The following is a 26,339-nucleotide window of genomic DNA, read 5'->3' as shown; positions in this document are numbered from 1 at the left end:
TATTCCAAGTGATTACATCTCAGTTCGGGAATTTGTGTGAAATTTCAACTAACATGATCAGAATTGGGTGATTGGAGGGTAAAGTCATTTCTAATAGGCCCTATTGTTTTCTACACTTTATCCAGTGACCGGGGAGAGGTGGAGGGCTAATTCTGTGTGGCATCTACTAAAGTCTCATTCTGTTGCTGTATATTTTACAACAAGAGAGGGAGTAGAAATAGCCTGAACAGATCAGAATGAAATCTTGAAAGAAATCAGAGCAAAACAGTGTCTAAAAAGCTTAAATTATTACAAAAAAGACTACACAGTATCAGTACTTTTATTAATTATTTTATTACATTTTGACATTACAGTCTGACAACTGAAGTACACTAATTTCAAAACAATTTAAAGTAATGAAGAGAAAAAGAACTTTGTAGCCTCACTGTTACCTTGTGGAAAAATGGTAAGATTGTACATTTTAAAGGTTACCTAAGAGTGCTTAAATTCAGTGGCGATACCATCAAGTGAAAGTCACATTTAACTTGTGGAAGCAAGTATGATAATGGGTAAAGGATGCCTTAAAGATGAGTCATCTAACATATAAGTATGAGAATGAAAGAGACTTAATAAGGCCATGCTAATATTTTCAGAGCATTGGAGTTTAATATTTATCTCCAGCAGAGTCGTACTGTAAATTTCAGACTTTTAAATCACTTTTATATTTCTTCATTGATAATAAAAGGCACTCTCTTATTTGTTATGGCAAGCTCATAATCACAGCCAGAGACAATTATTAATGCTGTCTTTGCAGTTCTGCTATCATGTGAAACACTTAACATCTTAACACAAAAAAAATGGACCTTAGGGTCTTGTATTCACACCAAAGCTAATGTAACACACTGACTACTTCAAGTCGAGTCCTAGGTTTATTGCAAGTATTCACATGCGCAGTGGAAATACTAATGAACACTGTATTCACAGTTGGCGATTGCGAACTGTGCACACTTCTCTTTTATTATTCTCTTCATCATCCAGAACAAGGCACAGATGTTCATTCAGGTTCATTAAACTGAAAAAACTATCCAAAGCTAATAATTAGTTGTGTTACACACTCTGCTTACTATAAAAACAATATTGGCTGCTACTAGCTTTAAAATAGCATGTGCAAAAAATCTTCACACGTTGACATTTTGAGTAAATTACTGTTAAGTGGGACAAAGGAACTATTGCATATTCTGTGCAACTTATTAATATTGCATGGGCACATCTCTAATCAGTTTATGATTGAGACAGAGCATGTTTGAGTGTCATAAGTACAAGTCTGCACTAAAGGATAATAAATAATGTTAACTAGTAAGAAAAATGAACCTTACAAAAACTCATATCACTCAATGATAGGAATGTCATACATGACACATTATGTAGTCATAAAAAAACAATGATATTTGGTCACATTAATCTAAAAGCACTGACTTGTGAGGACAACCACTCGCTTTTTATGCACTCATTGACTACTTTTTTCTTTGCTATTAGAAGAAGCTAACACTCCAGCCCTTTAGCTACATTTTTGAACAAACAAAAACAACTCATGAGGCATTTAGTAGGTTTTAGAGCTCAAAATATCTTTGCAACAGGACATCTTAAAACTGCTTCAGCAGCACTTCCCTCAAATCAAAGACCGAACAAACTATTGCAAAATGGAGGAATGAAGTGAGTGTTTCTATGAAGGGTATAAGGCATAAATATTTTACCCGAGTAATATTTTAGTGTACATCAAAAGCTATCATCACTGATTGAAGGTAGGTTGATATGCTAAAAAGTACTCGCTATTCTGGTTAAGTGTCCACTCAACCCTGGAGAAAGAGTACAATATGGCTGTAGTCAAGTAGTGTGAGAAAGACACTCTTCTGTTGGAAGCAGACTCTACATGACCTGTGATAGATACATTACAGTAATCTGCTTTATCAGACATTTGGTAGTGGTTTACTAATATGATGTGCCACCAAAAGAGGCAGTTCGACACCCAGAACCTTCCTGGTGCCGGTTGTGTCCTACTGATTATGACTGTATAGTGCCTTCTCATACGTAGGATTCAGCTTCTGCGACCGTCATGAGGATCAAGTAGTGTCAAACAAAGGTCTGCACTGGTGTGATGGAGCGTGTTGGGGAACCTGCCCGTTCAGAGGAAGACGAAGCTGAGCGATTGGTCACCTCTCGCTGTAACTCGTCCACTCGCTTCTGCAGCTCTGCACGCTTCACCAGCAGCTCCTTGTAGCGTTGGTGAACAGGTTCCTGGCAAAATAAAGGCAATGTGTAAAGCTAAAAGTTCAACCACTTAAATGTACTGCTTGTGAAGTGCTAACAATTTCCTTTGACGGACACTGAAGTCGGCAGCCGATAAATGAGAGACCGGCTTCTTGGCATACCTGAGGTCTCATGCGAGGGTTCCAGCGAATGTAGTAGCCAACCCAAAGCTCCAGGTGGCGTAAGCTGACTACAGGGAACAGCACATGGTTGGAGTAGTTGACGTATAAAGGATTGGTAAACTCCTCCAGCTGGCTGTTAATGTAAGACCACAATGATACCGTCCTCTTTGGAATCTCCTGTTGAGTAGAAATTCACTTGTTATAACATTAAATGTGCGACAAACCTCCTTACAAGTAATTGTCTTTCTACTCTGCATTTTTTGGATTTTTTAAGCCAATTTGGCAAACCGTATTTCTCCATCTCAAACTTAAAAAATAATGACACTAAATCACACATAATATTAAGAAATGCACACTTTTCCATCAGCAACCAAATGAAGAGAACAGTTGGAGAAACAAAATGCTCTTACTTCCTTCAACCTCTGCTGTTCGCAGTTACACAAGAACGTCCCGAACAGGCAGCTGTACAGGTGGTCCAGGATGGTCACCAGGAAGTATTCATTAAACTCAAAAGCTGCGGGAAACTTAAATAAAAACAGCTTTGTTATCATCCATGATCTCTCATGGATGTTAATTTTATTTTGAGGATTTTTCTGACATTTCAGTACTGCTTACCTGACGAGTCAACTGCCAGACGCAGTCAATGAACTGAATAAAAACAGGTGAGCGATCTGCATCTGTGTGGTTCTTATCGCCATGGCCGATACGCTGAAAGAAACAGAGGAAAGAAGGAAGGTGATACAACTGGAAAGGCCACCTGACTCTAAGCAGGAATTTCTGAAACTGCAAAAATGTACGACAAATTGTTTACCAGCTGGAAGCGATGACCGAAGCTCAGCCACTCTTTCTCGAGCAGCACCTCGAAGCCGCGAATGGTGCGGTAGTAACTGTCCAGCATGAGCATCGCCAAGGAGGTGAGCTGGCCCGTGCGGTCCCAACCATCGCTGCAGTGCACCACCACTGACGTCTTCCCAGACTCGACCTTATCTGCAATCCGCAGGGCTCCCGCCAGGATCAGCTACACACACACACACACACACAAAACTTGGTAAAAAAGCTTGGAATTGGTTTATCTCTCTTTTTTTTTTTACTTCATACTCTCTCAGTTCACAATTACAGCAACACATCAGTATGCTCACTTTGATGTGCTCAAGCCAATGAGTGGACTCCAGATTGGAGAGCCAGTGGGAGTCCGCAATGTTGGGGTAGACCACATCCTTCAGTTTGCGGAGTGACTCTCTCATCACATGGATATTGTGAATATCCAAGAACACCAGCTCAGCATTTTGATAAGCATCCTCACTTTCATATCCACCCCCTTTCATCTGAAGGAAAGAAGAAAACAGTGGAGATAGGTTCACCCGTAGCAATCAGACACTCGCAAACAAGACTGTCTGCAACTGAAATAAACTCAAGATAGTAATCCCTTGCTTTCCTTTAAAGAAATATTGCTTAAGCTTAAGAGAAAAAAAACCTTGTTGGCAGCAGCGTTGACACTAGGCCTGGCATCAAAAATAAAGAGTTTATGGGACTGAGCATTGGCATCCATGATAGCCTGGAGGTATTTCTCATCCTCTTTGCTCCGCTTCCCGTTCACCCCAACCATAGGCTGACTGCAGCGTGTCACTGTCGCTTGGCTCTCTGGGTGGATCCATGACAGCACCTACACATAGAGTAAGGCAGCATATTACCACAAACTGTTCCACAAACCCGGCTTCATGGGTGAGGATTACTACACCCATGCTGAAGAGTGAAGTATGGTTACTCACAGGTATCCTCCCTTTCGCCCGGAAGGCAGCTACTCTCTTCAGCTCTTCGTCTGGGATGTTGACAGGCGCTGCCAGAGTAGACGGGTAGGTGTCGCACAGCTCGTAGTGATCATTAACTTTTGTGATCCTCCAGCTTTCATTGGGTATTCCCTTCCAACAAACACACAACCTGATAAGCTTTCTTTGACATTTAGCTTAGCAATCGTGCTGTGAAACTTGTTTAAAAAATACCTGTCTTTTATATTCAGAGACACTGTCATACACCTTCCATCCATTTTCAGGAAACACTTGCCCGTACTCAAAGGCAAAGATTTGCTGCAGAGAGTGTGAGGAACATTTATCAGTTGGTGGCCAGCGCAGAGCTACAATGTGAGAGGCCGTGAGGCTGAGATTTACTCACCAGCCCGTTGGAAACAGGAAACGCAAATTTCATCAGCACTTCAAAAATGGACTTCCTGAGTGTGTCCTCCATCTGCTTGTGTGCAAATCGTAGATTACGCATATCCTGCAGAGAGGCAGAGAAGCAGGCCATGGTTAGGCACAGGGATCACCAGCAGTATGTGGATATAAAGTGCCATGTCTGATAACAGGTTATTTACCTAGTAGGCTATTATTGACATAAAGATTGTTCATTGGCTAACTGTCTTCATAACTATGATTTATGCCAGTGTAGTTTAGGCAGCAGAAATTAAAAGCCTGTGTACTGTTATCTACGGTGCTATCTAGAGGTTCCTGTAATCAGTGTTGTTTATTTTTGTGTCATACTCTTAAAAGCAATGCAATCATCATCCATGACTATCATACTGTATACTGTAAACTCTAATATAAACTGCACCTTATAATATAACCATATATTCAAGAACGGACAAGACAAGTTTCCTTTGGTTTACTGCTGCTAGAGATTCATACTCAGTGCTGATTGAATTACTGTATCAAAAAAATATCAGTCCATTTTGGGGCTCACCTTGCAAACGAGCCCATAGGACACATCACCACGGCTTGATGCATTTCCAATCTTTTCCACACGACTCACCACCCCGAGGGGCAGGTCCAGCACAAATGCTGGCTCCTAGAAAACAACTACGTGTTAACAAAATCAAATAGATTCTTCTACATATCCGCTGGCTTTTTAAGAATTGCAAAACATACCCTGTCCATGCATTTGAAGAAAAGTCTGTAGTTGGTAATTATCACTGTTCCCCTTAGGGCTCCAATGAAAGGACAGAAGTAGGTGACATCTTGGGCTGGGGAATAAAACAAGGAAAATGTATTGATTTTGGCACTGGCAAAAAAACACCTGCCATGTACGACACATATATTACAAGTGGCTTTAATGTGGGGAAAAAGCTACTTTGCATTCAATGTGTTTCAGCTATTTGGACAGTAAAGAGAGACCCTACCCATATCCTGCACAGTTTCATTTGGAAGTAACTGTGGTTCCTCCTTGTCTGACTCTCTGAGCACCTGATGGAAACAGTAGATACAAATTAGACTTGAATGTGGAGCAATGTCTTGATTTAATCCCAGATAATCACCAGTTAACATCATTCAAAGATATGTGTTGGGTAGTATGTGATTTAAAAGATGAAATACCTTGGTGGGTATTTTGGGCTTGACCTGAAGGGAACAGAAAAGAGGAGAGTCATGCTTCAGTTGTTATCATTAGTTGTTTTAATGACGAACAAGGGTCTCAGTGAACTACATGCAGGCTACCAACCCGGAGCTCTGGAGAAAACTCGGAAGTGGACACAGAGTCAGAGGACATGGCAGACGGTGGCTTGGCCTGAGCAGACCGGTCAGAGCGAGAGGTGGAAGTGCTGTTGAGAGTTAATAAGACAGACTGTATAATGAAAGGAAATACTTTCTGTGGGTTTAACCACAACCTCTTTTCTTCTTATGTCACTTTCGATTTTTCACAGTTTTTTTGGTGGTTATGAAACCATTATTTGATTAAATAATAATAGCAATGATTAGATATTTAGCAAATAAAGCTACTGTCCATTTATTGCTTGCTTGACATACGCATACAATGATAGTTTACTCATGATTAGACTAAGTAAACAAATGTATGATGTTGCTGCAGGCTAGTGCTGAATTAATGATCAAAAGTGGGCTGAAAATTAATCATCAACACTTTTCATATTTGATGATTAGTCTAACTAATTTATCAAATAAAGAGGTCAAACATTCTCTGGTAACAGCTAAAACTGAAAAAGTTTTAGACAGTTGTTTGGACAAAATAGCTCATTAGCAGACGTGAACTAGGGCTTATACAACATATTTCATTCCAGATAGAGTACAATGTGCTTCATAGAGATGTGAACAGTGTACAAGACAAAACAGACATGAGTAAACAATTAAAACAAAAACATGCTATTTAAAAACCATTAAGATGATAGAAAATAAAATAAAATAATAAAGCCTAGCAACCGAACAGTAAACATAATAAGACGTGAAATAAAACCATTAAAAAAGTAAGAATAAGAAAAAACAGGCATACCAGACTCCTGAAAGACGCAGCTAAAAATGAATGTTTTCAGTCTAGTTTTAAAAGACGAGACCGCTGGAGTACATGAAACATGATTGGGAAGGATGTTCCAGCGCTTTATGAGCATAAAAGCTAAAAGCAGTTTCACCCATTTTCATGGAGATCCAGGAAAAAACAGACAGCCTGTTCCAGAAGGCCTGAGGGGTCTAAATGTTTCATAGCTCACAAACATGTCAGATAGATATTGGCTTGCCAGACCACGTACGGCCTTAAAATGAGCGTTAAAAGTTTCAAATCAATTCAAAAAGGGGCATGATGGGATGGGACAGGGATATAGTCTGTGGGTCATTTTACTCACGCAACATATCCTCCCAATACATCATAGGGACTGCAAATGGGGGACAATGTTTTTGATGAGCAGCCTGGTGGCTCTATGGTTTAGATGAAGGTTATGTCTCTTGTACAGGTCATTTCAGGTCCAGAAATAGTCATAATTATTAACAATACCAATTCCAGTGGCAATATAAAAGTTCAATAGCTATTTGTGATTGCTGGGGAGATGACAGAACCTCTCACAACTTTTCCTGTGAGAGGGAACCGAACTTGATAAAAAACAGACCTGAATAGCACCAGTTAGTGTCTCATACCTATTGGAGCTTAATTGACTGCTTAAGTATATCACTTGTGCCCACATTAACAGTAATAGTATAGAGTTGTGGTTTTAACAGTAAGAACAGTGATTAATCGATTATTTGAAGAAAAATCAACAGATCATTCCATAATGTCAAGTTAACACAGTATTTTAGCTGTCTGTCAGACAAATTAAACAGACAGGTTATGACCATAAACTGTATATAAGGTTATGATATACTGGCTCTTGTAACTTCTGATGGGCATTAACGCAATCCTAATACGTGAGTAAAACATTTATATTCTATTAAAACACGATACTAGCCAACAATAACTATAATTTAGCTACTGTGTTCATTGCAAAGCAGTTTGTTAACCGGATTACATTATTTGACGTTTATCAGCTAGTTACAAAAACTGCTTTATAATTAGACACGTTGACTTAAGTAATACAACATAAATATACAGCTAAGTGCTAACCTTGTGTTAGCTTTAAACTTTGAGCCAGCTGGTAAAGAGAAGTGTTGGTTTTAGCTACCTGGACAATGAATCAACACTTGGCTGTCGGGACGAGGAGCGCTTCGAGCCCAGACTGTCGGTGCTCCCACTCTTCTCCATGTTCTCCGCCTCAAGCTGCTGGATGTCTGCTGCTCTGAACCCCGAGTATGTGTCTTTAACCAAATAATGTCTTTAAATCCCCCCTCAGAGTGCAGCAAATCCCCACAAACAAAAGGAAGCTGCCATGTTTTCCCAGCAGCCTCCCAATCCCCGGCTGTCACAAGGAGGCGACTGTTGGAGATGGTGCCCCCTGCAGGCCACCTGCTGCACTGCAGACGACCTGCGGCCAACATGCAGCACATGGATGTATTGTAAAATCTAATTATACAATCTACAGCCAACATGCAGCCCATGGATTGTAAAATCGTTGTATACAATCTACAGCCAACATGCAGCTAGTATGTAGACTATGGATGTATAATAAGATCCAATACATCCAAAATGCTGCCCTCACTTCTGTTCATACGCATTAATGTTGTTTTTGTATTGACACAGCTGTTACCTACCTATTAATGCCACACTGAGAGGAAAGGTCCTCTCTAAAAAATAAAAAAAAGTCGTAATATTACAAGAAAAATGTAGTCACAATATTTAGAGAATGAATAATATTACTTTTTAAAAGTTGTAATGTAGTAACATTAAAGTTGTAATATACTATAGGTTTCACAAAAAAACAGTTTCATCATGCACATCAGCATTGCATTACTGTCAGGAATTGGAAACGATTGTGTTTATTCTGAAGGATTTTGTGGAAAAGGAGATAATTGGAACTGATGGACTGGAAGACTACTGTTAGTCATAGTTACCAGCATTGTTTTCCACTTTTTTTTAAAGGAAAACCATGATTTCGCACAATCTATTTTTTCCAATAAATATCCTTCATATATTAATTTGTACATCTTCATACATTCTCGAAGTTTCCCATCTCTGTAACTTCATTGTCCAAATTTATCAACTAGCAAATTTGTGAAAAAATTACACATTTTGTCAAGAAAACTTTGACATTGGCTGAATCATCAGAAAAAGGTCACACTCACTGAAACATAGTTTAATGATGCTTCATGCTGCCTTGCCTCCAAAACATTTATATTTCCTTAATATTCAAATACAAATGATGAATTTGTGCATCATAAAATAAATGTCTCTTTTGACATTTTAATGACACTTTTTCATCCATAAAACAATTGAGTATAGATAGTACGTAGAAGATTGTCTTTTGTGGGAAGATGCACCAAATTCCCTTCAATGTGTTTTTATTTTATTTTGCTTGGCATATTGTTGAGTACAATGAGTAAAACAATCTATCAGGGCAAATAGAGATCCTCATGCATCTTTCCAATATCATCATGCAAATGAACTTCAGGTGAGTTCTGAAATGCATACCACACCCAAACACAAGGAATAGCACCTGCACCCATTTTTACAATTTGAATGTTACGTTGTTATTTACATGTAATCTGCAACAGTCCACTTTATATTTTGAATATCATGTTTACTCCCAAATCTAGAAAACCTGAAATACTTAAGATGACATTAAAGCCTTTAAACTATGTGACCACTTTGTGGGATAAACAGAATCATTTGTATTCTATATCCATTTTGATATTTTAAAAACTAAAAAGTGTATCATTAACTAATTCTAAGGTAAGAACTTGGAAAAACAACGCTGTAAATGTGTCATTCTTGACGTCCATCCTTCTAGGAAAAATTTGAGTCATTTTAAACACAAGTCTTTGTTTATTGAATAGTAAAAAAAAAAAAAAAAAGGCAAACAAAAAACCTACAGAAGGAAAACGTTATCAATTACGTTCAACTATTTACGAGCTTTATTGAAAGGATGCAACTCACCGACTCATTTATGTACATTTTTACGTGTTGACTGTACAAACACTAATGCATCTAAATACAGAATGCATTTGAATGACGATTTATCATTCTTGGGACAGAGGGCAGGAGGAGAGAGGAGAGCAAACAAGATTTAAAAAAAACCCAAACAAATCACATAAAATTAACACGTAAGTCCTTTACTTGACATATTTTTCCATAAATTTCTTGTGGAACTCAGAGCGCAGCGTATCATTGACAAAGCGTTTCTCCTTGCGTGCTTCATCCACTCCTTTAGCACAGTTCTTAAACACAACGTCATCATCCCACCTAGGAAGACATTAAATTAGTTATTGATGATTTAGTGGCAAGTAGAGAAAACTTAATTTCTTAAAATACAACGCTCATGTTATGCACACAAATGTGTTTGTGTGAAATACCTTCTCTTGACTCTGAATGTATTCTGAGTCTGTGTCATCTGTTGTTGCTGCTGCTGCTGCTGCTGCCCTGCCAAATTAATCAACGGATTGCCACTCAATATATTCTCCATGCGAATCCTCTCCTCCTCTGCCTTTTGCTCCCGCTCCTAAAATAGGAAAAAAAATTCAATGTAAAAAAATAACATTTGTCTTTACTTATTTGCTGACTGTACTTTTGTCTGGGTTCTTGTCAGACAGAAAGTACAAACAAATCAGTCTGAAATGATACTTTACTTTGCGTTCTTGCTCTTCAGCCCGCTCCTTCTTGATCTTTTCCAGTTCTGCCAAAAGGGCTGCAGTGTCGTCATCGTCACTGTCTTCCTCAGAATCCTCATCCTCATCATCCTATAAGCAATCAAGAATCATTGGTGAGGGAGCTTAATGAGTGCTAATCATCATTAAGTGTCCAGTAGGTCTTGCTGTGCAAGTACTTACATCAGTGAGAGGATCATCAGCATCAAGATTGGCTGCTGGGATCTGATCCAATCTGGGCCTCTTTGAGGTGGAGGATGAAGATGATGTGGTATGCTCTAAAAAATGAGGGTCAATGAAGTATTTTAAGAGGCTTTTCACGTGGCCATAAACTCTTTGATATAATGAGGGATGTGGTCAGAAATTTACACTAAAAGACCTTTTTTTAACAAACATTGGGTTTAATATCTGCAGACAGACCAACCTCTTGGTCCCCTTTCTCTGGTCTTTTCACGAACAGCTACACGCTCCCTGTCCTCCAGCTCCCTGCGGAAGTCACGGGCACGCACCTCCTCGGGGTTATCCTGGGTAGGTTGCCTGAAGACAAGACAATAGATGAAGAGGGGGAAAAAAACATCACTGATGAATTGGTGTGTTTTAGTACAGATTTGGAAGAACGTATGTTTCTGGTCAGACTGTTTTTTCACTATTAGACATGTGAAGTGTTTTCAATGTTAAAAAGCAGCTCATGAAACAATTCCTTGTATATTTTGTTTCCAGTATAAATCCACCTTCTGAGTGAGCAAAGAGAGGATGTAGTACGAAGAGTTCAAAAGGTATCTCACTGGGTGTACTGTGCATCACAGACTGGATAACCAGCCAGCGTTAGACTGATTACAACACAAAACCTCATTCATGTTCAATCTGCTGACCTGTACTTGATCTTGGTGTGACCTGGAAGATCTCGACTGGAGTACTGCTTTGACAGCGCACTCAGATCACCCTCCCCTTTACCCCTCCCTCCTCTCGCCGGCTCAAACGTTGGTCTTGCAGCTGTAGTCATCTTCGATGGCTCTGCTGTGGCAAACACATGAAAGAAGAACAAGTGTGAAATGAAAACCAGGTAATGTTCTAAACGTGCAAGACCGTAGAACAATTACTGAGGGTGGGGAAGATAGAAGCAGGCAGATCCTGACACAAATATCAAGCCAACCTGACCATGACAAAGCAGCAATCCCCTGCTGTAAGTCTTACAACTCAAACTGCCAGCAGTGGAAGGGCGTAAAATCCCATATAATTATATGTATTACATGTATATGAATATGAATAAGAAGTAAATTATTAATGTTTAGGGAAATGTAAGTGTCACAAAAGCACACACAACTAAAGGATAAAATAAAATAGTTATATACTACAATTGAAAAGGTTGTTATTATACATTGTGGAATTATTAAATATGTGGTATATAATAACAGACTGGTGAAATAGATAAATAGTTATCCATTGTGCAGTATACATAATATATAATTAAATATGTTACTAAAATAAAATTAGAGAATAAAAACTAGTATTATACGATGTGCAGTGTACAATAGGAACATAGTTATCATTATACACTGTGCATATATAATAGATTACAGAGGATTTGGTTGAGGTATTGGGTAAGAGGTCAACAGTTTATTTTCTTTAAGGCTTTTATCATTACAGTTTGGAGACTTTGAGATACGTTGTTTTTCTGCTAGCACTGAATAAACAACTGAAGAGCATTCAACAAAAAACTTAAGCAACACATTAAATCTGTAAGTAAGCAGTGTGGCTGATCAAAGACAAAAAATAAGAACACTCAAGTTATTTCTACCTTGTCATTAGGAGACATATAAGCTGTTTGTTTGTTTATTAACTAACAAACTAAACACAAGCCAGACACCTCACCAGTTAGCCATTACAGCTAATGAGTTGCTAGCAGGCTAACAAGGTTTAATAATTAAGTTTATGAGGAAAATAATGCTAGTTTTCCTTTCCAGCCGACTGTGTATCACCACAGATAAACATATATTTATTTATTAAAATAACCTTTGAACTCAACTCACAGGTATTTTAGATGATAATTTAAAAGTAAAAACACTTACGTGCTGCTCCCACACGACAAAAAGGAAGACCCGATACAACGAGGAACGTCACTTCCTGTAGAGACTTGATGCATTCAAAAACACTCGGAGTGGAGAAAACTCCCGTATATATATCTACCAAACGAATATCAGTTATTCACACATTTGTCTAAATAGTATTCTGCGCAAAAAAATGTTTCGGGTATGTACGTTTTATTTAATAAACTTCAACTGTTTCGAAATTGTATCAGGTATTCCAACCTTTGCTTCAAGACAAGCTCAGACAACACAGGGCGATACATGAAGTGTTCTCATAATGAGATAGTGTAGTGTGGTAGTGGAGAAGGTAGGGGGCAGAAACTCAACCAGCACAGCTAGAAGAGACGTACATCAAACAGATTAATATTAACCAGCCAATACACTATTTATTAACTCTCATGCTTTAAAATTCAGTGATCTGGTTGACTTTAAAACTGCAAAAAATAATGTAAGTCATAAAAAATAATTTTCTTCTTGTCTGCCTACAAAAGATGTTTAAAATCGAAGAGAGTCAGTATGGATTTAGGAGAATATGTATGTTTTTTGTTTGTTTTTTTTTAAAACAGGGGCAAAACAAATATAAAATATAAATGCATAACATTTAAAGGAATGTATAACAGTCATTGAATGTGTATAAAAAATGTGAAGTACACTTTGTGATTTAAACATAATGTAAAAAAACCCCAAAACAAATATAAAACTGAGATATGAACATAATGGTGAATAAAATGTTTGAGTTTGTATTTTGGAACTATTGTTTTGTATATTTTGTTTTTGTATGAGGCTAAAATTGCAGACCTTAGGAGCCAACACCTTTTAGGTCAATAATGTTTCTTTGTTTGTTTGTTTGATATAATTTGTTATGATTGATATATATATATATATATATATATATATATATATATATATATATATATATATATATATATATATATATATATATATATATATATATATATGCATTCTTTTGTAACACTGTAAAACAAGGACTAAATAAATTAAATTAAAATTATATACAGTTTAGTATTATGTGTTATGTACGGTGTTTTACATGATCATATCAGGGTTGGGTAATTTGAATGCCCTAGAAGTCACTAGTTGCATTTTGGCTGCAATGCAGTAATTACTAGGTGTTAAAGCTTGAATAGTAATTTATATTCTACATAATATGTAAGTCATGAAATGCAGGTACACAACACATATGCGTAACACAGTGAGATGGTGAAATACCAGGGAAAGGTAAACCACATTTCTAAAACATCCTTTTGAACCACTGTTTTTTCAGGCCAGTGACATCTTAAAGATAACATAGTAATGAGAGACAGTGTAAACAACAGCTACAGGAAGACAATGTCAAGCTGTCAGCAACTTTAAACTTTAACTTTGTGTCCCTGAGGGGAAACTAGTCTGGCAGCCAAGTAAAACACAGAACACATGCATACTTGAACATGTACATAAATCTTTGTAAAATGTGTTGAAGAAAAACATTTTAAGAATGAAAGTTATTCAAAACACACATACTGCTACATTGAATGTTTATAGGTTTATTCATCTGTGTAGATACAATAACTGTAGGAGAATCATAACGCATTATGACTTACAGCAAGGGTTTCTTTTAAAAATAATTTCCTCTGTTCATTATGCATGTCACTTAATGTCCATGGCATGCATTTTAATGATATAATTCAGATTCCAGCATTTCTGTACATACTGTTCATGAACATGTCATATGTCACTTTAACAACCTCCGTTCTGTGCAGTGACAACACGAGAAATCTTTCCTGAAGATGTTGGCCGAGGTTCAAGATAAACCACCGCAGGGGGTTCTGCTGGATTCCACATGGCATTCACATATTCTGTGTCTAAAAGGTCTTACTTATGTCAAGTTCAAGTGTTTCAACATGAGAATAAAACTCAGAAAAGAGGAGACAAAATACAAATCCCTGCAAACAAATTATTTACAGTGTTTCCTGCAAGCTATACTGTGACTGCTTTGTTTGATGTAATCTTATGCATAATATGCACATCTGTCTTTTTGTCAGATTCGGACTGGATGAGAACAAAAGATACGTTAAGTGTCAGTGGCAGCAACATCTGTTTACAGACACTGTGCCCTGGATATGCTTATCAATCCACAGACCTAACTGTGAACCCTCCACTTTATGAAAATACAAAATTATTTCACATAAGAGGTGAAGCTTGTTGATGTGCCTGTGATTTAAGTTTCTTTGGAGAGAATGCACATTTCATTTAGGGGCATTTAAGTGTAAATGATGTTGAAAGGTTGTAATGAGGCAGCCGATTAAATTCAAAGGAGCTGCAGTTTGAGATCAGGTCTCTCTTGATTCCTGGCATCCCTCTGACTGGAACAACGTGTTTGTGAAGGAATATCCTTATCTGGAGCTGAGAGTAAATCAACACTAAAATGTCTCTGATGAAATGTCTTCTGCTACTCAGATGTGGGCTTTCTGTGTAGTTAGGATAAAGTACAAGACTAAAAGCGGTATATGAAAAAAAATCTGTTAAGTACTAAATTGTAGGGTTGATTAAATGGTGTAAGGAGATTAACACAAGGCAGGAAAAACTATTGATTAGAAGCGTATAAAATTGTAAACTTGAAACCAGCAATGTGAAACTATTAAGCAATGGAACCTGTGTGCACACACTGTGGGTGACATGAATAACAATCCACCTGCCCACTCGATCAACCTGCGTAGCAGCATCCAGGTATGGCATCTCACTAAAAGGGGGTGGAATCTGAATGACGGGGGGCGGGGGTTCAGCTTGAAGTGACTCTACCTGCCTGCCTGCGAGACATAGACCCAAAGGAGGCTCAACAGTGACAGCGCTCACACAGCTGACCTGAACAGGTGAGAACACAACATGGTGCAACAATGAACTTCACACCACTTATCATTTCACATTCATCGGCTATGCAGGTTAAGAGCTCAATACTAAGTCGGAATTGCTTTAATTTTCTGAGCATAATGAATTTGATCTGGTTAATTGGCACTGGCGCATCTCCAGAGAGATTCATCATAGGAGATTAAAACACTGAGTGCAGGTCAAAAATGTTAACAGGAGCTCAAAGAGAATACAGACAGGCTGCACAGTGAGACATGAAACTGTAAACACAGGGCAAGAGTTAACATTCAGAGTGAGAGAAAGGACAGTGACCGAGTGTGTAGTTTATTTTATTAATCCTGTCAGGCTGACATAGTTCACACCACTCTGGTTGTATTTGAACAGGAAATGTGAAGAGAGTGTTTTGTAAAATATGTCAGTTCAGCTTTCATCACTGCTCTGAATTCTGATTCAACAGAACGTAGTTGTCCAGAATGGTTGGGTAGAGATGTTTAAATGCTTAAATGTCACTTTCATATACTGAGTCATGCTGAGTTTTGGTGCAGAGGGCATTAAACAAGCCCCAAGTCAGCAGTGACAATGTGGAAGGAAGACAGAAAGACAAAAAGACATATTTGCTGTATTTCTGTATAACAATTGTGTACACAGTTTTATTAATAAATGAAAATCTGTATTTTTACCCTTTAGATCTTGAAATAATTTCATCAGGTTGAACCTCTGAGAAAATATCAGCATCATGTCAAAAGGTATGTTTGCATCCAATATTTTACCTCTTAATAAGATGAAGCAGGCTGCGGCATCCTGCTCCTTTTAAAGAGTTTTAGTACCCAGCACTGACAGAAAGTGTGTGTGTTGTAGATGTTGACAGAGACCGGGTGTTTCAAACCACCAGGGTGCGGACTTTGCTGAAAAATGATGGCAGTTGGATCCACAGATCCAAAGAGGCGAAGAAAGAGCAAAAGGAAGCGAGGTATTCTGACAAAAGCCACATACAGTAGATAATGATATAGATGCAGTGTCAAAAATAAAGTCTTAGTCAAATAATGACATGAATAGAATGTGCTTTCCTGTATCTTATTGATGTACCATCATTCTTATTCTATTTTCACAAAAAAACATAACATAAAAGCTGTTGCATTTTCTTTCATTTGGCCAGTTTATTCTAATAGTCCTACATCATGAACGCCGACATTTTACAAGAGAAATGGCGCTACAAACATGCTGCCTGTTTACAACTTCCTCTGTCTTGCAGTGAGGAGGTTGCTGCGGAGACCAAACCTGTTCTTGCTAGACAGACTTCATTCGTCCTCTGCCAAGCCAAGAAATTTGAGTAAGTGCTGTAAACATTCAGATCTGAACGTTAGTGCTCATCTGTAAAAAGTGCTGCTCAGTGTATGGGTGAAAAAAACCCTCAGTAATGTTAGTGAGAACAATACTGAGTTGCTTTCTTAATTATGCAGATATGATGGTTGATTTTAATATTTGAGGGGAAACAATTACAGAGTAGAGGATTAAATGGACAGAACGAATATCAATGTAATATACATTAAATATTATGAGATCAGATGAAGTAATATTTGGTAAAGGTCAGTTTAACAATATTTGCTTCTGACAAATGGTCATTCTTTTATATGTGTAATTAACAATCTATTACCTTGAGGTTTCAATGCAGTAAAACAAATACATTTGAATCATGGGTTATTTAAATATCAGAGGACCGGTTCAATGAAACCATGTGGTGACAGTCATGCAAGTCAAAGTGAAACTGTCCTTTGACTTTGTTGTGTCAGTGAATAATAACTAAAAAATGTATAAGGGCCTCAGGCACAAATCACCATCTGTGATATTAACATACATAAACATTAACTAAGCTCTGGGGCAGCTCTGCTGCATCCATAAAGACCTTCAGTGAGCTGCAGGCTGACCTGTGCTGGTTGATGAAGCATTAATCTGAATACTGTACAATCTTTACGGGTATATTTCCCCTCCAGGCAGAAACATACAACACCTGAATATTTCCCTTCAATGCCAAATGGCTCTTCTCAGCATTATTGAAATATCCTTGATTTCAGCTGTACAAGCTTGATTAACAGTCATAACGATTATGACATTGTTGTGTTAAATGCTGTACTCGAGTATAAAAAGTCATGGAAATGGTGTTTGTTATTATTATTGTATGTTTTTAAAAGCCATATTCAGAGTTATGTACTTAATGTTGTAAATAGACTGGAGAGATCTGAAACATTCAGTGAGTGTTTACACAGTAATTGTAATTATTAATACATACACTTCCCTGCCTGGGTATTGTGCCAGTTGAAGCTGTTGCATTGATATTGCATCACCAGACTTGAACACGTCCATAACACATAGACACTTTGTAAAAAAAAAAAAAAAAAAAAACAAGGGAAAAAGAAAGTACAAGCCCCTGTCGTAAATTATTTAGCTTACGGAGACGTTTGTGCTGCAAAAATACATTTATTCTGGATTTTATCCCTGAGATCCTACTACAGACTGCCTTCTACTGAGTGAAGAGGAAACCTTACACATCTGAACATGTATAACCTCTCCTCAAATAGGAAAAAGAACTAAACTTTCCTCGATAGTTCATAGTGTTTATATACAATGTTGCTCTCATAACTATTTAATAAGCCAAGTACGTTCAGAATACTCAAGCGAAGGAACAGAGGATTCACAGTCGAATGGAGGCTACAGTTTCATCATTTTCCTTTCTATCAGTTTGAAGGAAACATTGTTTATGCTGCTGTTCTTTCAGTGTTTCACAGCAGGCTAGAACATCACAGAGGAAATATCACAAGTCTTTTTGCAAATCATCTGTATGGGTACTGGACCAAAATACATTTCACAAAACCTCAAGCTCCAATTACAATTTTACATTTTTGCTGTATGCCTTACTCCAATTATGAGTGTCTCAAACTAGATAGCAGACTGTGAATCTGTGCTTTTATCTTTGTTCAGGATAATGAGGTGAATCTGTTCTCATACTGTATGTTCTGTTAGCTGAATAAATATTACATTAAAAGAGTAAACAACCACTTTGATCAGTAAATAGGCAGAATTAGAACGCTAGCTCACAGTGCTATCTTGTAGACTAACCTACGCCTTACTGTCCGGGCTTAATGCTAGTTAGCTTAGCTAGCTGGCATACAAGAAAAATGACAGAACTGAGGTTATATTTGGGTTGACAAACTGATATGAGTGTTGTAAGGCAGTAGTTCTAAACCTTTGTGACTTTTGACCCATTACAAAAAAGCAACATCGACTTACGACCCCCTGTCTCGCCTTAATAATGAGCAGTTTGGCCAAAAAGTGGCATTTCTTTCTCAGATTGTTTCATTTGCAGGATTTTTAGAGGCCTGGAGAGGGGAACGCATCCCATATTTCACCAGAAAAATGCAACAATTAGAAACTCACAGTTTTGTGTACCAGAAATATATCTTTTTTTTTCTCTTGAGATGCCACCAGGTTGGAAAACAATCTTGTACAGCGTTCAAACAAAATACATCAGACATAAAACCTCAGTTACTAAATCTGAGCACAATGTTGGCAAGTAATTAACATCAACATGCCTCATTCTTCTGGTGAGCAGACACACACAGCGCTGAGAGAGGAGGCGGCACAATCCTCAAGCAGAAGTGTAAATGCATTCAGTGTTTGAAATAATAGAAATGTTTTCTGATTATTCAAGTAAGGCTGGGTGATATGGACAAAACCCAATTTTAGGCCCCTTCACAAAATATTTACACAATGACATTTTTGATAAATAATGATCAGTAATGTAGATAGTCAATAAATAGAACAGCTAGAACAGTCTGGTAAATTCAGACTTTACTTCACTTTACTGTAATGCAGCCTTTAAAACAAGGAAAAGACAACAATTATGCCATATCACCATATTACGATATCCAAAATCTAAGACGATATCAAGTCTCATATCACGATATTGATACAATATTGATATATTGCCCAGTCATACATTCAGGTTTTGTTAAATTATAAAGTCAGTCAATTTTCCCTGTTAGGATGAGGGTCCAGCAACAGTGAGGTCCCCTACAGTGTGCATCCCCTGTACTGGTGTGGACAAGGAGGGTCTATCTGCTGGGCCCGTGCTGTGCTGTGGCATTAAACTTGCCTCATTAATGGCAAAGTCATTCAACGGGTAGATTCCACATTTCCTAAAGCTTTCCTTGACAATCCGGACACCCTCCTCCTCTTTCACTAACTGATACGTCCCCTTAAACACACCTGAGAACTCCTTCTTGCTGACTGCAAAGTGAGTATCAGTGGTACAACTGTCACCTATGAGTACTGCGAAGTGCCGCTTCAGGAGCGCAAAGAGACCCCCTGCATCGAGCGGCTGCAGGACGTGAGAGCAATGAGGTGGGAGGCACAGAAGTATAATGTCCTCCTTGCGAGCTGCTTCCACCACCTCCAGGTTTACAGGCGACTTGTGGCCGTCAAAAATCAGCAGCAGTGGACGCTCCTTTGGTGCGTGCATTAGGAAGTGTTTGAGGAACCACTTCTTGAAAAGGTCAGAGTTGATACACCCCGAGTCCGACCATCCATACAGGGCATTTGGCGGGCCTTGAGTCTTGTAACACACTCCGCCTGGGTAGGCTTTTGAGTAGATAATAAACGGGGGGATGTCCTCTCCAGCTGCACTAAAGCAAGCCAGGACAGAGATGTTGTCCCTGGAGCCTGGCACTGGCTTGCAGCCAAGACTGGCAGATTTGGGGAGAATCACCCTCTTCCTGCCCAGCTGAAAGCCCGTCTCATTGCAGTTTAAGATTTGGTGAGGTTTGTCCCTCAGTCCGTGAGCATCCATGATGGAGCTCAGCAAGTGAAAATACTGGTCCACCGCTTCCTTTCTCACACACACTGTCCTGCCACGGACAACACTGTCTGCCGGTTGGATGTTAATATTCTTCTCTTGCCGTTTTCTAAAATTGAGCCACCAAGTCTGGCCCAGCTTAGAGAAGGCCACCCTGCGGTGCTGCCGCTTATAAATGGAAGAGGCGAAGGACACCAGCTGCTGCTTAGTGAGTGGGAATCCATGCTTGGACATGTACAAGGAGAACTCCACTAGCAGGTCTTCATCATCAGAGGTTATAAGCTGAGCCGGCCCGCTGCGACTCCCTGGTGTCACCCGTCCACTGACTCTGTCCCCCAGTGATGATTTAGGGACTCCAAACTCCTTGGCAGCCTGTCTCACCGTGCACCTCCCCGACCTCACCTCACTTAGTGCGCGCTCCATGGCCTCCTCTGTCCATTTCTTCTTCTTCTTCCTCCCGATTTTGTCAAGATGATTTCTCGATGGCATTTTTTTTTCCTAGGATGGCACAGAAAATGCACACGTGAATGATGTAAATAGGATAGCAGCAATAAGTTCAGGCCATTTATGAGGACAAAAAAATTATCATTTTGCTATTTTCCGTCATGCAGAACACACAAACCAGCTCTACATAAATGCTATAATTACTTGGAGTGGTCAAATCAGTTTATTTTAAGTTTTAAAACAGAATAAGAGACATCCAGACCACATAGATCAAGGTCTGTACAACACCTGAACTGCCGACAAATCAAACCTGAAACACTTTTGACTGTATAACAAGGAATTAAATCTACATTCAGGACACATAAATTCAGATATGTATTACGACTGTCTTAAAGGATTACAAACTGCCCTTTGTTTAACAAGTTCACACTTTTTCAAGTCTGTCTTAAAACAACAGTCAGATGCCAAAATAAACATCTGACTTGTTTTTCTTTCTGTAATCATTTTTCCTGTTCACACTGGCCTAACTCAGACTGGTGAAGGTGATTTTGGCTCCCATCACTGACCTTAAACGCATAGTTGAAGAGGAGGAATGATCACAATGAGGAAAACTTCTTTCTATTGTTTCAGTTGAACAATTGTAAACCTGTCCTTTAAAATGGATAACCTAAAGACAGTTGTAATGTATGTGTCCTGGATTTAGATGTATTCCCTTGTCATACAGCCAACAGTGTTTCAGGTTTAACTAGTCAGCGGTGCAGGTGTTGTACATACCTTGACTTATGTGTTCTGGATGTTTCCTATTCTGCACAAATAGGGTCTAGCTTGGTCGTTGTCCAACAGTAAAAGTTAACAATGTTTATGCTCTTCATGTTATCTTGTAAAATATCTGTATTTGTATCTATATTGGACGATTGTAAATATCCTAACAACAGAAATATTAACCTTAATTTCCTGAATAGGAAGCAAGCTTCACATTCGTCATTCACCTAGGCTACTACAGATGTATGTATTTCCTACTGTATGACAGTCAAAGCTGCCCTTATACGTCGGGAAAACTGTTATAATACCGACTGACTTACTGGTCTTGCTGAGTCAGGAGAGATATTCAGTGGGGACAGAAGAAAACTGGTCAAATGTTGGTTGTTTTGACGCCACACGCTGTTACGTGTCGTTAACGTTATACTGCTTGTAGATTACTCTAATGGGAGCCGTTGTGGTTTTTCAGACAACAAATTACACTTAAAATCATCAACCAGGTAGCAGTGTGTCTTCTGCATTTGTCACCTAATGTCTGTCGGTTACAGAAAGTTGAAATGAGCCGGCTACAGTTTACAGTTTAGCATTTCTTTCTCCTCCTAGCATCACAACGCTGCACCGCAGATATTTTACCCACCGCCATTCCGCAAAGACCCGCCCTACTCAGCCTGTGATTGGCTAATTGTTGTTGTCTTCGTTGGTTAGATTGGTTAGGATAAGGCATCGTTCTGGAATAGGGTAAGAATATCCGGATCAGAGCCAATCAGAGGCCGAGTAGGACGGGTCTTCGCAGAATGCGGGTGGGAAAAATAACGTCACTGCCTCCAAGCACGACAAACCCGGAAGTTTTGTGTTGGTGTCTTCAAAATAAGTTTTGGAGCTCCGTTACAAAAATAAGCGTCGTCGAATTATACAAATTACATCACAATAAAGGATACATTTACATTTTTTCAAATATGAACACTGAAAGAGGGTTTTCCTCGCTGCACCCATTCCAACTGTTCACACTGGCTGTTAAAAGATCTCATTCAAATGTATTTTCAGTTTAAGAGATGGTCAAAATCCACAGTCCTCACATTTAGAAAATTGTACTTCAAAGTATATCTGAAGCTTATATGATGCTTTATCAGGCTTAGTTAGTCATATCCAATGGACATCTGCCACATTTACAGTCTTTTTTAGCATTAAATTCCCTCTTTGTGTTTCCTCGGGCAATGTTTCCCTGTCGAGCTGCAGTGGAAGTATGCTAACAAATAGAGAGACATTGGCACTAACATGTCTGTAACACTGAAAGCTATTGTCTTGATATGGCACAATTGGTTTTAGTTCACATTAGTTCCTGCCATGTATTACTAGCAATGGTAATAGGCTATGTGAGAGGCAGAAAGTGGGGCTAAATTGACTCATGCATGTAACTGGATCACATTCCTTGCTTTGGAAAACAGCTCCACCCCCTCACTTCAGTGGAATGTGTTTGGTGATGGTTACATCTTTAATAAAGAGTGTTTTGACATTTAAGGTTTTGTTTGTCAGCATTGCTTCATCAATATGTGTAGCTGGCTTTAAAGTCATTTTTTCACCAGTCAGCTCATATTCAGATGTCCTATATGTGTAATTTCTAGTGCTCACCCCCTACTGCAAGTCGGACTTTTTTGTAAATGAACATTTTTGTGCATGATGTATAAGAATCTCTAACTTATATAAAAGATAAACAAAGTCATAGGCTGAAACTGCCATATGCATCAACATCTCATTCCAGACTGAAAAGGCTTTCTCTGTTGATGCCATATTCAATAGAAAAGGGGACTTTTTACAATAACCTATTGTAATTCCTTATGTTTACGTTATACCTTGCAAAAACCTTACCAAAACCATCCTGTAGAGTGTGTGGCATTAGATAGGTAGGTAGGTAGGTGGGTAGGTATGCTTTATTGATCCCCAAAGGATAAACTACATTTGATGGCAATTTTTAGTCATAATACCTTAAAGCTGATGAAATCTTTCATCAGTAGCCTACTGAAGAATGTATAATATTGTAATTTCAATATTATAATAATGTAGTGTATGTTTTATTGTAATGAATGTTTGTAGTCTGAAATAAGGTTGTAAATGCCAATTAAGATTCATGGTGAGTTTCTTATTCTTATAGATCAGTAGAGACTCCACAGAGCCCTCCTCCCCAAAAGACAGAGCTAATTTCCACTGAGGGGTGTGTATGCACTTCATTATTCATGTGTATACCTCATTATTAATCTCAGATAAATCCAAACCTTTGCACCAAATATTGAATGTTAATGGAAGATTCATTTAATTTAACTTTACTTTAACTTCTCTGTTTTAGTGATTCAACTAATCAGGCAAATAGTGAAGTCATACCTCCCCAAAAAGATGCTCAGCCTGAGGGGTCAACAGCAGAGACTACAAATGATACAAAGTAAGTATATAAGAGCTCTACTGACTGTAACTGCAAATATTAAATTAACAGATGCTGAGCCTAGGGATTTTTTTTTTATTATCATTTGTTCATTCTGCATAGTCGGGAATAAGTAAGTTTGCTTATTACAGGCCCCAAGCATCCACAGAAGAACGTGTCCAAAATGGCGAGGCACCACCAGAGAAATCAGAGGCAGTGTCTCCTGTGGAGCCAGCTGAACAAGAAGTTACCAACACAACTGCAGAAAAGAAGGAAGAACCTGTCAGTGCTCCAGTTGAGTCAAACGTAGAACAAAATGAGGAAGCTGCCAAGAGCTGTGTAGATGTTTGTGTAGAAATTATCCAAAATGATGAGGTGCAACCAGATTTTTTGACTAATGAAAAATCAGAAGCAGTGACTCCTGTAGAGTCAGCTGAGCAACCAGTTGCCAACACAACTGCAGAAAAGACAGAAGAATGCATTACACCTGTTGACCAATCTAATGTAGAACGCAGTGAGGAGACTGCAGAGGCCTCAATAGCTGCTCATGCAAAGGTTACCCCAAATGGTGAGACACAACCAGTTTTAAATGAAAAAATAGAGGCAGTGTCTCCTTTGGAACCATTTGAGCAAACAGTTTCAAACACAGTTTCTGAAAACAAGGTAGAAAATGTTGGTGCACTAATTGAACAATCAGAGGTAGAACACAATGAGGAGGCTGTCAAGAGCTTTGTAGATGCTTGTGTAGAAGAAGTGATCCAAAATGGTGGGACACCATCAGTGTTTTTAACAAAGGAAGAAACAGAGTTTCCTGTGGAGCCAGCTGGGCAACCTGTTGCTGCAGAAAAGATGGAAGAGTATGTGCAGGCACAAGTTGATCAGTCAAATGTAGAATGCAGTGAGGAGGCTGCTCAGAGCTCTGCAGATGTTCACATAGAAATCATCCAAAATAGTGAGACACAATCAATTTCAAAAGAAAAATCAGAGGCAGAGTCTCCTGTGGAGTTAGTGGACCAACCTGTTTCAGACACAACTGCAGAAAAGAAGGAAGAATATGTCAATACACCAGTTGACGTAGAATATAATAAGGGTGCAGCTGAGGCCTCTGCAGCTGCTCCTGTTGAAGCTTCTGTTGCAAAAACCTCATCTGAGGCAGGGACAGAGGAGAATAAAGAGGCTGCTGAGGTCCCTGCTGCGCTCACAGTCGAACTGAAACCTGAGGTGGAACCTTCAAGTGAAACAGAGCCAACAGATGTGACAAATCACGAGCCTGCAGGAGTGGAATCGACTGCATGTCCTGCAGAAAAGTATACAGAAGAAACTGTTGAAGCTGTTGCTGTGGTTGTGGAGGAGTCATTGCCTGAAACTCCTGCTGTGACTAATGCAGTAGCAGCAGCACAAGAAACTGCTAGCAAAGACAGCAGGGAACCTGTCCCTGATTTACTGGCCAATACTGTATCCGAATCGCCCACTCAACCTGCTACTGAAACTGCTGTCAAGTCTGTAGCGTCTGCAGCCCCAGCACAGCCAGCTCCAAACACCAGAGCAGAAGAAGAAAGCAAGAGTGAAGTTCAGAATGCTGAGGACACTGCTGTCCAACCAGCACCTGAGACTCCAGCAGAGCATGCAGCAGAGTTGAGGATCGAGAATGCTATTAACCCCGCAACAGCTTCAGATGCTGAAGCTGTTCAGGATAAGTCAGGTGTGGGAGCTATTGAACTGACAGATGCATTAGATGTGGAGGCACCCACAGCTGAAACTGACCCTGAACCTGAGGAAGATCCAAAACAATCCGACTCAGAGGAGGTGAAACCAAATCAAAAGTCTGATGACGCTAACAAGTGAGTAAGATCAATTGATATAAAGTAACTGTCTTGCATATTCACATGGTTTATCTTGTACACAATAAAACACACTTATTGTTTGCTGATGGCATTTTTTGTAGCGGTGAAATGTTTGAAAAACCTGCAGAGGAGCAACAACCTACACAAACCATGTATAAGACCAGGTGGGTGTGAAGTGTCTTACATTACAGTCAACACTTGGACTCAATAGCGAGACAACATATTTTGTGTCATATGTTATAGATCCCAAAGTTCAAACACAAATGTTAATAAAGCTCATGATGTTTTTAACTCTTTCTATCAGGGATGGCAAAGCAGTTTGTTCATTCTGTGACCAAACAATTGATGGAACTGTCAAGCTCAGCCTCAGTGAACCTTTCTTAAGCTGCCACCCTGAATGTCTAAAGGTTAGTTTTGTCTTCTTTACCTATTTGGAAAATATGTATATTCATTGGCATGCTCTTGTCTTTGCATAAATGTTAATACTGAGTATATTTTTGCAGTGCGCTGTGTGCGCTGAGGCCCTGGGAGATTTGTTGACTTCCATGTTCCTGCATGACCAAGTGATCTACTGTGGTGAATGCTTTGCGAAAGCTCTCAAGACCTGAAGCCATAACTGGGACAAATGTGTCACTGTGGAAGACTCAAAGCATACTGTGATAAATGTGTT

The 26,339-nt window shown here is 38.9% G+C and overlaps 4 protein-coding genes across 4 annotated transcripts; 1 reads left to right on the top strand and 3 right to left on the bottom strand.

The window, feature by feature from the left end:
• Window positions 1-348: 348 nt before the first annotated feature.
• On the bottom strand, window positions 349-8,002 carry mtmr2 (myotubularin related protein 2). The gene is made up of 16 exons (XM_062432752.1): window positions 7,834-8,002; window positions 5,895-5,994; window positions 5,771-5,794; window positions 5,578-5,641; window positions 5,327-5,421; window positions 5,142-5,246; window positions 4,578-4,682; window positions 4,409-4,492; window positions 4,178-4,327; window positions 3,883-4,071; window positions 3,548-3,733; window positions 3,220-3,426; window positions 3,024-3,116; window positions 2,819-2,932; window positions 2,409-2,585; window positions 349-2,274 (listed from the first exon to the last, which is right to left on the bottom strand). The coding sequence occupies exons 1-16, from the start codon at window positions 7,911-7,913 to the stop codon at window positions 2,110-2,112; spliced, it is 1,938 nt and encodes a 645-aa protein (XP_062288736.1). The 5' UTR covers window positions 7,914-8,002; the 3' UTR covers window positions 349-2,109.
• Window positions 8,003-9,576: 1,574 nt separating this feature from the next.
• On the bottom strand, window positions 9,577-12,506 carry cwc15 (CWC15 spliceosome associated protein homolog). Its single transcript, XM_062433212.1, has 7 exons — window positions 12,478-12,506; window positions 11,281-11,425; window positions 10,833-10,945; window positions 10,592-10,686; window positions 10,391-10,501; window positions 10,118-10,263; window positions 9,577-10,007 (listed from the first exon to the last, which is right to left on the bottom strand). Exons 2-7 carry the CDS (start codon window positions 11,409-11,411, stop codon window positions 9,878-9,880), a joined length of 726 nt encoding a protein of 241 aa, XP_062289196.1. The 5' UTR covers window positions 11,412-11,425; window positions 12,478-12,506; the 3' UTR covers window positions 9,577-9,877.
• Window positions 12,507-19,349: 6,843 nt separating this feature from the next.
• On the bottom strand, window positions 19,350-22,030 carry LOC133994358 (uncharacterized). Its single transcript, XM_062433604.1, has 2 exons — window positions 21,736-22,030; window positions 19,350-20,707 (listed from the first exon to the last, which is right to left on the bottom strand). The coding sequence occupies exon 2, from the start codon at window positions 20,696-20,698 to the stop codon at window positions 19,397-19,399; it is 1,302 nt and encodes a 433-aa protein (XP_062289588.1). The 5' UTR covers window positions 20,699-20,707; window positions 21,736-22,030; the 3' UTR covers window positions 19,350-19,396.
• Window positions 22,031-24,674: 2,644 nt separating this feature from the next.
• Window positions 24,675-26,277, top strand: si:dkey-125i10.3 (fibrous sheath CABYR-binding protein). The gene is made up of 4 exons (XM_062433622.1): window positions 24,675-25,666; window positions 25,771-25,833; window positions 25,974-26,076; window positions 26,173-26,277. The coding sequence occupies exons 1-4, from the start codon at window positions 24,675-24,677 to the stop codon at window positions 26,275-26,277; spliced, it is 1,263 nt and encodes a 420-aa protein (XP_062289606.1).
• The last annotated feature ends 62 nt before the right edge of the window (window positions 26,278-26,339 follow it).

This window comes from Scomber scombrus, chromosome 14, assembly GCF_963691925.1.
Source record: "Scomber scombrus chromosome 14, fScoSco1.1, whole genome shotgun sequence".
NCBI classification, from domain to species: domain Eukaryota; kingdom Metazoa; phylum Chordata; class Actinopteri; order Scombriformes; family Scombridae; genus Scomber; species Scomber scombrus.
The sequence above is the reverse complement of the archived record's forward strand: the minus strand, read 5'-3'. Positions and strand labels throughout refer to the sequence as shown.